Source organism: Phragmites australis, chromosome 13 (genome assembly GCF_958298935.1).
Source record: "Phragmites australis chromosome 13, lpPhrAust1.1, whole genome shotgun sequence".
Taxonomy (NCBI): Eukaryota; Viridiplantae; Streptophyta; class Magnoliopsida; order Poales; family Poaceae; genus Phragmites; species Phragmites australis.
Genome location: NC_084933.1, coordinates 31,104,171 through 31,116,599, shown reverse-complemented (window position 1 = coordinate 31,116,599; position 12,429 = coordinate 31,104,171). Strand labels below are relative to the sequence as shown.

Here is a 12,429-nt window from a genome sequence, read left to right as displayed (position 1 = left end):
AGATGAGCCCTCCAACTCTTAAGCATTTTTTTAAGAGGACTAAACGATAGCTCAGTTAGTTTCATTTTAGTAGTAGAAACACCTTATCGAGAGTTCGATTCCTATGATGGGCTCCCGAGCCTCACTGGGGCCTAATTTTTTTGGTACATACATACGCGCTTAACGAGTTTTTATATATAGCATGTATGTTTAGAACATGTATACGTATGCGTACGTTGGAAGTAAATGCATATGGTGTAAGGCCATCTCCAGCAGACGAGGCAATTTTCAGATTCGGCTGCTACAGTGATTTGCCGTGCACCATTCACGTACTGTAGCAACTCCAGCAGAACCGATATCCGGTGTTACAGTGCTGCGGAGAGAGAAAAAGGACCTGCAAATCCGCGGAGCTACTGTAGCACCCGTAACACTGTAGCACGAGGTAGCAACACTGCTCACAGAGGCTGACAGTGGGAACTGTAGCAACACTGTATCTGTACTGTTTATAGAGGCGGACAGCGGATCTGGAGAGAGAAAAAATAGGGTAGTTACTGGAGATGAAAAAATAAAGGATATTGTAATAGTGATAGGAAATGTGTGATAGTGTTTTTAAGGATGAAAATTTGAGTAGCTGCTGAAGATGTCCGTAGGTTTATGCAGCCTGGTATATACACCTCTCAAAATAAAAAACCCCAAGTTTTTTTAATTCAAAATTTTCGAACCGGACCTCTCGTCTTCCTCCTCCTGCTTCCCCATCCGAACCCACCAGGCCCGGCCCCAACCAGACCAGACCAGACAGCTCCGTTTCCCCTCGCCCGCCCCCTCCTCCACCTCCACCGCGCACCAAACCCAAAGTCGCAGCCGCATTCCCTCCACCCCCTCTTTCTTGCCCCTCCTCTCCGCGTCTTTAGGAGCGGCGGCGGCGCCGGCTGCTACGGCGGAGGTGGCGGCGCCCCCCTCCCCCTCGGCGGCGGCGGCGGAAGGGTTTCTCCTCCCTGGAAGAGGGAGGCTCTGGCGGGAGTGTGTAAGGTTGCGTTGTGCTGGGGACAGGCGGCGGAGCGAGATCCGGGCCGGAAGGTGGGGGTCTCGGGGTGGCGCCGTGGCGTCGGCGTGATCTGAAATGATATTGGCGCCCGCGGCGCGGTATTCGCAGCGGAGGCCATGACGACCAACACCAAGCGCGCCTACAAGCTCCGTATCCTCGTCAATTTGTTTGTGCTATTTTGGAAACTTTTTTGTTTTTTTTGGGGGGAGGTGCGTAGTTTCTGTTTGGCCGATCCATCGCTACTGCTGGGGTCGTTCAATTAATTGGGCGATTTGATTCAGCAAATTTTAGTGGGAGCATTTAGCTCCCAGTTTTTTGCTTCTCTATCCCCCTCGTTAAGATTATTAGGGATTCGGTGGTTCTGAGATTGGGTCACATTGAGCTGTTGGTGATTACTGAGCAGTCGTTAGCGATTTACCTTTTGATTATTTGAGAAGTGAGATTGCTGGCATCCTGTGTTTGTGAAATGTCTGAAGTGGTACATTGCCGTAATGTGAGTTTTTGGGGGTGATTTGGTTGCCAAAATTGCGACATTGGAATGCCTTGACTACATTTGGTGTAGAGGAGTTTGTGGCACATTCATCCAATGTCAACTGCCTCAAGATTGGGAGGAAGACCTCCCGGGTTCTCGTCACAGGAGGAGAGGATCATAAGGTCAATCTTTGGGCTATTGGGAAACCAAATTCAATATTGGTAAGATTGATTTGTCTAGTGTTAATTCTAAGCATGGACTTTGACAGCCTTGACTATATGTAAAATGTGGTTCTACAGTTTAGTAGGAAAACAAAACCCTGAACTTGACCCAGCAAAACTCTTGGCTGAACCTTGAAGTGGTTAAAAGATGAAAATTCCACTTTTTCAACTGTTGATGGCTTATCTAGCATAGTTCTCTTTATGTTGGGATTCAATTAATACGAGTGTACTTTTATGTTAAATATCAACCTACTGCACGGTAATGTGTTGAATATAGTGTTTTTAGTTAACAGAGGTGTCATATGTAATGTTTTAAGTAATGGAATACTTTATTTGACCCACTCTTCTAACTTTTTGGTGGTTGTACAGAGTTTATCAGGGCATACAAGTGCTGTGGAGTCGGTTAGTTTTGATTCCACAGAAGTGTTTGTGGCCGCAGGAGCAGCCAGTGGAACAATAAAATTATGGGATTTGGAGGAGGCAAAGAGTATGTAAATATGGATGTTTAACTTACTATTATATGTATATATGAATCTTTTATTAATTGTATCACTTGCCTCATTTCCTATGCAGTTGTCCGCACTCTTACTGGACATAGGTCAAACTGCATGTCAGTTGATTTCCATCCCTTTGGGGAATTCTTTGCCTCTGGATCATTGGACACTAATTTGAAGATATGGGATATAAGAAGGAAGGGTTGTATTCATACATACAAAGGTCACACACGAGGGGTGAATGCTATTAGATTCACACCCGATGGGCGGTGGGTTGTGTCTGGTGGTGAAGATAATACAGTGAAGGTACAAATTAGTTACTCCTGTGTATTTCAGTCTCTAATTCTTGTGATGCAATATCAATTTTCTTTTCCATAATTCTTCTAATGACATAATATTTCTACTTTATTGAACTTATAATCGGTTCTGCCTTGGCAGGTTTGGGATCTGACAGCTGGAAAGTTATTACATGATTTCAAGAACCATGAGGGTCAGATTCAGTGCATAGATTTCCATCCCCATGAGTTCCTTCTGGCAACAGGTTAGGTTCAGATTTTTATAGTGCTGATATGCCTCTTAATTATTAACTTTTATTTGTCCCTGGTTGTACTCTATACTTGTTTATGCTTAACTATTGGACTTCTTTCTTGTCATTTGGTTGAAGTAAAATCTCATTTGTTCATTGACTGGCTAAATTAATACAAGTATAACACGCTATTTAATAACAAGGCCCTCTTGCCGCTTGTTTATTGAGTGGAAAAAATTCTGTAAGCACGTACATGCGAACTAAAAACAAGAGTTGATGCTTTAAATGGTAAATTGTAATGTACCATATTATGGTTGTAAATGGTATCTACTGTTCCATATACTTTTTACATGTCATGTCTGTTAAATTTATTCCTTTGTTTGCCAAAATGCTAAATAGTTGTGTTCCGGCATATTTTAACTTGCTGTAAGTAAATCAGTAATACACGTCCTCTCTTTTTTTTTGTGGGATATCTTGCTTGTTTCCATGTATAAGCTCCTTATTGTGTATCATCTGAGGAGTATTAAGGTATTGGTAGATCTAATCCTTTACACCATTGAAAGTATGAAACAACATCTTTAGATATTTTGATTTAGTGTCATTGAATAAGAAATTCCATCTGTTCTAGTGAAGATGAATATTGTTTTCTTTCAGGCAGTGAAGAGTATATTCATATGGAACTCAGAAAGTCATCTTTACCTATTTTGTTTTGAAACTAAATCTTTCTTACATAACACCTGTTGCTTCACTCAGGTTCAGCTGATAAAACTGTCAAGTTCTGGGATTTGGAAACCTTTGAGTTGATTGGATCTGCTGGACCTGAGGTATATTACTATATCCTTTTGTTTTTTTTCTTCACATTTTGCAATGCAACGTGATGTTAGTATTATTTCCTTAATAAGTAACTTGGTTAGGGGTCTCCCCTCCCGTTTCCTCAAAAACAAAAACTGAGCAGAAAGAAACCAATGTCAGCTTGGTTGATGCTATTTTCTCGTTGTAGATGGTAACTACAAAGGATCATATATGAACATTTTGCAAGACAGTTCAGTTCAATTGATCGCTTATTAAATTCACCTGCTTCTTGATGTTTCTATTTGAATTATCAGACAACAGGTGTTCGATCCATGACATTCAATCCTGATGGAAGATCTCTGTTATGTGGGTTGCATGAAAGCTTAAAGGTAGCACATTTCCTTATGTGACCATGTCACAACAGCATCTTCCCCATGTCTTCCAGAGATAAACTTTTCTTATATGAAGCAGGTTTTCTCATGGGAGCCAATAAGATGCCACGATACTGTGGATGTGGGATGGTCTAGACTTGCTGATCTAAATGTCCATGAGGGAAAACTTCTTGGTTGTTCTTTCAATCAAAGTTGTGTTGGAATATGGGTTGTTGATCTAACGGTATGTTGTTGGTTTCTGCTACATTTGTAACACTTATCTGTTACCCTCAACTGGATTACTGGAGTCTTCTCTTTGCTTGTTTTGTGGAATGTACTAACAAAGTAATCAATTGGCAGCGTCTTGAGCCATACGCAACTGGTACTTCGACAAAACTAAATGGTCATTCTGAATTGAAGACTTTGTCAAGTGGCACTATGCCTTTACAAAATGACAGTGGTTCAAGGGCTAACATTGGGCGATCATCAGTTCTACAAAATTCAGAGAATAACTTAAAGGCTTCTTCAGGAAGACTATCAGTTTCTCAAAACTCAGATTCTGCACTCAAAGAGACAAAATTGACAGCTTGTATGTTGCTGATCTTCTCTATCTGTACATTTTTACATCTAATGGTTAATGCAGTTCGTATGCCTTATCTACCTTTTATGCGTCCTTTTACCATACTGAAGCAGGCGGAATGGTCCCAAGCACACCACAAAGGGCTGGAATCGGCTCCAATACTAAATCTGTTGGAAATTCAGCTTTTGCATCTGGTGGCACCACCTTGAAGAGAAGTTCACTGAAGAGTAACAATGCCTCTAATCTTCACAATTTCAGTAAAGTTGATGTAGTGCCTGTGATTGTCCCAAGAACTAGCTCAGGAGGAGAGCTGGCTACTGATTCTAGAAGTGATGCTGCTGATGTGGCACCTGCTCTTTCTAAGGCAACAAGAAGGGTAGAGCCTGCTACTGATTCTAGAAAAGAAATTACTGATGCAGAACCTGTTATTCCTAGAGCAAGCTCAAGAATGGAAATATCCTCTGATTCAGCACCTGTTGTTGCTTCCAAGGCAGGCAGAAGGTTGGAGTCTGCTACTGATTCTAAGAAAGAAAGTACTGATGCAGCACCTGTTGTTCCCAGGGCAGCTTCCAGAATGGAAATGGTCTCTGATTTTGCACCCGTTCTTTCTAAGGCAAGCAGAAGACTAGAGTCTGCTACAGATTCAAGGAAAGAAAGTACTGATGTGGCACCTGTTGTTGTCCCCAGAACAAGTTCAAGAATGGAAATGGCCTCTGATTCTAGGAGAGAACCTTCTGCTGGAAGAGTCTCACCATACAGAATCCAATCAAGATATGCTGAGCTACGGAAGCTAACCCATGCCAAAGGTGATGCAAACAAAGTTGATGTTGGAAGCAAAAATACTGAAACAGATGACTTTAATTGCCAAATATTTCTTCCCCGGGGAAATGGTGTTATTCAAACAAAAAGTTCTGAAGAAATCCGTGAAGATGTTAAACATGGTGCAGTTGACAAGATGGGATTTTTGAATTCAACAGAACCGAATACAAGTCTCCACAGTGAGAATTGTATGATCCGAACCCTTAACTTATCTAGTTTATGTGCTGCTACATTTTGATTCAATTACTATTTTACAATTGTTAGCTGTGCTTGATTTCCTTCATCATGAGTTAAATGGACTACAAGTCGAACTACCTCTTTTGCTTGCTATGTATGTTGTGTTATGTGCATGCACATGTATGCATATATTGTACATCCCTATATGCATGTAATTAACTAATGCATTGTTCTTGTTGTGCATTCATCTGCATATATTTTATCACTGTTAATCGAATCTTACCTAAATATACGGATTTTAGAGTTGTTATGCAGTAAGGTGCTCATCCACATAAAAGTCTTATTTCCTTTGGAACTGTGGATTTCAATCTAAATATCTAATATATTTTAATGAAATTTCCATTTTCCCATACTGAATCAAGAGCTAATGAGCAAACAATTTACCTTTTTAAGGAAAGAAGCAACTGATTTATTTGTTCAAGGTGTTCAGTAATTTCTAGAGCTAAATGTTTTGCATGTCTTGTAGTTGTCATCTGAAATTGATTAACTAATATCCTGTTTGCTCAGCATTAATCGGACAAATTATGTGTTTTCAGTGCTTGTACTGTGAATCTTTTGATAAACACATTGTCTGTTCTCTTGTTGAGTTATTAGCTATCTTTGTGTTTTGACAACAAAATATACTTTTGGGTAATCACACCAATTTTAAATTTCCTTTGAAGTTCATTTAGCATAAATAAGTTGGAAGTTCCTTTTTGAGCATTTTTTGCTATGTTTTACAGACGTTTCTAGACTGCACAAACCAAGAGATAACTACTATATTGAAGTTTCAAGAGCAGGTATCTTTTGCTACTCTGTGTTACTTCAAATAATTTCTTCTGTGGGTCTGAATAAATTATCATGTAGGAAGAACAAGATCAAGTGTCTCTAATTGGGAAGGGAGGGATCAGTCCCCTAGTCACGAAGAACCGACAAGTAGTTCTTCTTCGCTGGCTCGTACAGGCCGTTCGTATTCATCTGTATGTCTGAGACAATCCATAAGCTTTATACATTTCATTACTCTTCTGTTTTTTCTGTTAATTTCAGTATCCACACTATTTCTGTTTTGTATCTCTACCTGATGCTGCTGTTATACTGTCGTTAACCATTATGCATTTTGGCTGAGTTTTATTACAATGATGCTGTCTGGTTTTAAATTGTAGTTGGCATAATCAATGTCCTGTTGTTCCTCACATGGATATATGTTCATGTGTTTTCCCCCTTGTCTGCAGGTAGTTGAATTAAAAGATACTGTGCTTGCTCTATAGTCTGTAGTACCCCCTCCCGTCCAAAATAAGTGTCGTTTTGGGTTGATTATTTTTTAAACTTTGGCTGCAAATTACTTTTTATTTATTGATTTTGAATATTTGAAAATGATATGGGTAGATTTGTCTCTAAAGGTACTTTCATAATAGTATACATTTGCTATGTTTTATCAATATATTACAACAAAAAGTAGTAGTCAAAGTTGTATTTTGGGGACCGTGTCGATGTCCAAAACGATACTTATTTCGGATTGGAGGGAGTAATTTGATTTCAAGTTTCCTACTGGCTGCTGCTGTCCAATTCCCGTGCATGGATATCATGGACCAAAGATAGAGCATGACTCAACAATCTTTAACATGAAAATTTAAAATGAAAGATACACTTAATGGATCATCAATCTTACTCTTGCCCTTGCCTGGACAAATCCTTAGTTTCCTGTTTGGAATGCAGGATTTTTTCCCGTTTCTTGTTGTTTCCTGTAAAATTAGCGCAGCATTCCTGCGTTCCTAGCATGCCCTTAATATATTGAAAAGTTGCAGACCTTAAACTTTGGCATCTCAGCTTATACCTGGAAAGTAGTAGAATTCATGGTTCTCCAGCTCACTTGCATGTTTGGTCATCTATTCTTTTTACGCTGAGATATATGTAAAACCTTTTTTCATCTGCAGAGAGGAAGCAACCAAGCTACTGAAACTCCAATCATAGCTAGTGATGAGGATGTTCTATCTCTTCTAATGGAACAGCACGAGCTATTTCTAAGCTCAACACGGTCTCGACTGACAAAATTGCAGGTCAGTGCAGTGCTCGACCGGTTGGCCTTATTGATTGTGTAATATTGTAATGTTGCTGCAGAAAAAGCAGTTTTATAATCCCAGCTTTTCACCTACTGATTAATCAGATAATAAAATTTCTCCAAGTTATTGATCAAAGGAAAGAAGATATATATGCCCTATGTTGTGGTGTTCAAGATTATAATAGGGTTCATTAAATAGTTCGTCCTGAAATGTTGTTGCATTGCCTACACAGCAGTGTGGTGTGATCACTGACTTTGTAAGTAGCTGTGTTGCTTAGTGGAGTAAAGCGACGATTTGGATAAACAACAGACTTTTAAAATGCATTTTCTCAAAGGCTGTTTCTTTTTGTTGATGTGCAGATTATTCATCAAATGTGGGATAGAAATGACATCAGGGGTGTTATCTCTGTGATGGAGAAGATGTGTGATCACGCTGTCAGTACTTGGCAACTCTTTATTATGCATGTAATGATTAGCATGTTGATGATTATATGATTTCTGGTATCTTCAGGTCTCTGCTGATATGGCAAGTGTTCTGATGGAGAAAAATGAAACAATCACACTAGATTTATGTACCTCTATCCTGCCTGTTGTCACTGACCTTCTGGAGAGTAAAACTGATAGGTACTTCTTGCTGCAATTTTTGTGAGCGCTTATGATGGTTTTCTGGGATTATATTCAAACTATTGGCACCAAATCTTTATCGATTCATGCATGTTTTGTGCTGTCCGAATTGCCACCCTGATATATTATTAATTAAATATATGCAGACACTTAGGTGTTTCATTGGAATTGTTGGTGAAGCTTGTTAGGACTTTTGGGCCAGTAATCCATTCAACAGTATCAGCAGGGCCTTCTTCTGTTGGTGTAGATCTTCAGGCAGAGCAAAGGTATAGTTTTCAGTCAGCTGCTTCCATAATAGGCCATTACTAGAGTATTTGATGCGGTTTACTTGTTTGTTCATTGTAGGCGGGAGCGCTGCAACCTATGCTTCATTGAATTGGAGAAGGTCAAAAATAAGCTTCCGTTTCTTACAAGGTATTGGACAGTCTAAATATTATACCTTAGGGAAATTATACCTTTAACCTGTAAATGTAACTAGATAGCAATAATGACCTGCATCTACTGCTTGGGTTGTCGAGTCGAAGAGTGCAATCAGCCATCATTACCAAACAAGACCATCCACGCAAAACAGGTCAAAAGTTTCGCTGCTCGAATTAACGCTGTGCATAGGCATTAAACAGGACATGAGCCTCAATGCTAGAATTATATAATGGAGGCTGACCTTATAAACCATTAGAAATATGTTACAGCCTACTTGGTTTAGTCTAGCGAACCATTCATTGGAGCTTTGAAACCATACTAAATGCGTAGCTTTCAGTCATTTAGTAACCCTATCAAACTCTTTACAATTTGCATTTTCGTAATAATCAAATCTTGATATTTTCTGTTTAACAGAATAAAAGGGGCAGTTGCAAATGCAGCACAAGAACTCACTCTTGTCTTCCAGGAAGTTATGAGTTGACTGACCACACACTCATAGATATACACAATTAGATGGGAAATGCTTTCCCCCTAATGGCACCAAGATCGGATTTCAGCTACCATGGAGTGCTGTTCAATCTTGCGCTGCCATCAAACTCCAAGGCTACACCACCAGCAGAAACATTTTGTTGCTGCTGTTCATGCCTTCTGTACACATGCTAACACAGATGGCCTGACATCCGTGTCATTTGGGAAGAGAAGCTGCCATGGACAATGACTTCAGCCACAATATTCGGCGGACGTTGTTTCATGGACTGCTGAAGGTGTTATAGGCCTCAATCAATTGATGACCTAAAGATGGAAGCTAAGGCATTTTTGGCGCTTCTAGTGCTTTGCTGGCTGTAACATCTTATTGTGTATCATTAGTAATGTGCATGCGCGACAGACCGACAATCAACAGCTTGCATTTGATAGTTTATGGTTGGTTTGTGTTGTCTGGTCGATTCAGTGGCAAGATTGACGAGTGAAGCAAGCCGTGTACATCATTCTTGAAGATTTGATTTCTGTTCTCTCGATGACTCCCTTTGTTCTATTTGGAAGTGTGAAAATGAAGTCACTTGGCGGTGGACTTGCGTTTGCCTTGTCATGGCGACTGTTTCCCTGCTTATACTGTTAGGCGATAGGCAGCAAGCAGGATCGTCTTGTTTCTTTTTTCGTGAGAATGTCTTTCTTGTTAATCTGTTAAACAGCTACACCAGCTTGAATTTTGATGATCTTTCTCTACTTACGAGCATCTGGACAGTCTGACAGTTATTCATATTTCGTCTAATAAAGCATTCCGTTCCGAAGAAACCTGCGACTAAAGTAAAAAACATTATGCAAACAAAATGAACTTCATTTCAGATTAAAATTGCACCCCAAGCTCTCTCCATCACGGGACCGACTAACAGATTAATAACACGCCTACAAAGAAACCTGGAGTAAACGTACGAACCAAAACAAATGACACCAGAGGTATGCATGCTGCAAGCACCCCTCCTTATTCCCTTCAACTTCTGAATCGACTAACCCACAGTAGAACTGAAGGACTCGATCGATCTCGTCGGCACGTCGCCGTCGGCTGCACGATCCGCGGCCGCGGCTGAGGCTCCTAGCAGGTGGGGATGCAGGATTTGGAGCACTTGGCGGCGCACTTGCTGTGCGCCGAGAGCGTGCATCCCTTGCCGCAGAGCAGCTTCTTCTTGTGGCACTCCTCCTTGGTGAGGCAGCTCTTGGCCTGCTTCTCGCCCTCCTTGCTGCTCCCTTCCTCCTTTCCGTGCTCGCCGCTGCCGCTACCGTTGCCGTTGCCGCCCGACGAGCTCTGGTCGTCGCCCTGAGTGGCCATGGAGCCGCTCGGCTTCCCCTCCATCGGCAGCGCCGGCGTGTCCTTCTTGGCCGCCCAGACGGACGCCAACGCCACCCTCGCGCCCTCCTCGAGGTGGGCTTCGGCATTGACGGTCCGCTTGTCCTGGGGCTTCTCGTGCAGTAAGCCCGGCGCGGTGGCGCTGGCCGTCACGGCGAGCGCGAGGAGCACTACTGAAACCGCGAAGCTGCAGCAAGAGCGTGACATGGCTGGTTGCTTTGGTTTCTTGACGTCTCTGCGCGCGGCTAGATATATATATAGGTTCTGCAGTGCAGTTGGCACTAGCTTTGTCTGCTGTGAACTGCGACAAGGTTTTGTTTGGTGCGTATTTATGGTGCTATGTCCGTGAGCTGAAGCAGCGACTAGGGCGTGCCGCAACTAACTAGGCTGGTTCGGTAAGAAGCGCGAGCTGCATGCGTGCATGCATGCACGCTTTCCCGTGACCAGCTGTTGATGGATTTGGGCCTTGGAACAATCTATATGGAGCACGCCATTCAGACTTTCAGGAACTGAAACGACAAATAAAAAGAACAGAGGCGGTAAGTCCACATCGGCTGTTCCATATAGTTTGGATATTTATTTCAACATGATAGATACCATCGTATCGACTGTAAGCATCTCCTTCTGACGCAGAGAGGCCGAGATAATCTTATTCCATTATAAAAATAAATAGATATCGTCATATCGACTGTAAGCATTATCAGCGACTCATCACTGAATAAAAATTTCATGTGCAACACCTAGGATGGTATTAGCTCTCAATCAACGCTGCTGCTCACTCATGAGTTCAGCTCATGTCCTCCATGATGACTCTTACTACGTGCTGAACTCTTCCCAAATGCATGTCTTTTCTAACCAAGTTATATCTTTGATAAGGACATCAGGTGGTGATACCTAGCTAGGTGACTGGCGGATGGCAAGTAGCCTAGTGACAACACCCTCGAGGTTGAGGTGAGCTAGGGAGGGTTCGATTCCCCTTCCCACATTCCCCTATAGATATGTCCAATGAACACCGTGTAAGGGGCTTTAGTCTAAAAAAAACCTAGCTAGGTGTCCAGGACGATTGCGCTCATCTCCATAGCCTAGTTGGTGAGGCGTCCCTAGGGCTGACGGATGCAGGCCACTGAGTACATAATAATATTGCCAGGCAAAGTGAATGCTCCCTCCAGTCATAAAAGAAACGTCGCTCTGGACATCCTCTCCCCTCGAGACCTAAGTTTGACTGCTGACTTGTACTATGATATAATTATAATATATTTATAGATCATGATGAAATCATATATATGATTATGAAGCTACTTTTCGACACAAATCTACTCCTATTTTTTTTCAGCAGCTTTCCAAGTTTAATGTACAAAAAGGTAACTGATGATCGAAATGTTGATATGTTGACTGCCACACAAACAAAAACGTTACTTTTTTCACACTAGAGGCCGTACGTATGTTTCGACGCAGAGGAGGGGCGCAATTACGAGGAATCTGTTCATAAAGGGGTTTGTCCATCAAAAGAACCATTAAGCTATAATCATCAGTTAAAAGAAAGAGAGCAATAGCTAGCACATGCCACATGGACTTGGGGGAGTTAAACTAACTGATGGATGTAGTGTTTTTTTAGACTAAGGACCTTCATTGATTAAGGTACAGTAGGATTACAATTTACAATCGATCCACACACAAGTGAGTACTGGCGGAGGTGCTTCAAGTAGCCACTCACCCCTAACCAAAGTACTCGATGATTGTTTAGCACATATATGTGCAGCCTTATCACAAGAACATTTTGAAAAAGAAAGAACAAAAGCATCACAACTCCTGCCAAGCTCCTTGGTTTCCGAGAGAATCGGAGAAACTTCAGACTTTTGGTTGTCCATGTTCGACCAAAGATCCACCAAAACCTGATTGACCAGTCGACGAGCTCCTCTGTTGATCGCAAACTGGAGGCCATCACTACAGGTAAGGGCTTCCATCGAC

The 12,429-nt window shown here is 41.6% G+C and overlaps 2 protein-coding genes across 3 annotated transcripts; one reads left to right on the top strand and one right to left on the bottom strand.

The window, feature by feature from the left end:
- The first annotated feature begins 675 nt into the window (after positions 1–675).
- LOC133888270 (katanin p80 WD40 repeat-containing subunit B1 homolog KTN80.4-like) lies at positions 676–9,846 on the top strand. Of its 2 annotated transcripts, none has more exons than XM_062328445.1 (18): positions 676–1,174; positions 1,587–1,717; positions 2,087–2,204; positions 2,291–2,517; positions 2,650–2,752; positions 3,491–3,561; positions 3,844–3,918; positions 4,001–4,144; positions 4,261–4,489; positions 4,594–5,487; positions 6,259–6,315; positions 6,383–6,495; positions 7,450–7,572; positions 7,935–8,009; positions 8,086–8,198; positions 8,345–8,464; positions 8,544–8,612; positions 9,033–9,846. In XM_062328445.1, exons 1-18 carry the CDS (start codon positions 1,141–1,143, stop codon positions 9,097–9,099), a joined length of 2,763 nt encoding a protein of 920 aa, XP_062184429.1. In that variant the 5' UTR covers positions 676–1,140; the 3' UTR covers positions 9,100–9,846. The 2 variants fall into 2 exon arrangements, with proteins under 2 accessions (XP_062184429.1, XP_062184427.1); XM_062328443.1 differs by having other exon boundaries at positions 4,591–5,487.
- A 363-nt stretch (positions 9,847–10,209) lies between these two features.
- Positions 10,210–10,668, bottom strand: LOC133887851 (uncharacterized). Its single transcript, XM_062327837.1, has one exon. It carries the CDS (start codon positions 10,666–10,668, stop codon positions 10,210–10,212), a length of 459 nt encoding a protein of 152 aa, XP_062183821.1.
- Positions 10,669–12,429: the final 1,761 nt, after the last annotated feature.

Coding starts and splice junctions, on each gene's coding strand:
- LOC133888270 (XM_062328443.1), top strand. CDS start 1,141: ATGACGACCAACACCAAGCGCGCCTACAAGCTCC. Junction 3,562..3,843: donor TTGGATCTGCTGGACCTGAG/GTATATTACTAT, acceptor TTGAATTATCAG/ACAACAGGTGTTCGATCCAT. Junction 8,613..9,032: donor AAGCTTCCGTTTCTTACAAG/GTATTGGACAGT, acceptor TCTGTTTAACAG/AATAAAAGGGGCAGTTGCAA.
- LOC133887851 (XM_062327837.1), bottom strand. CDS start 10,668: ATGTCACGCTCTTGCTGCAGCTTCGCGGTTTCAGTAGTGCTCCTCGCG.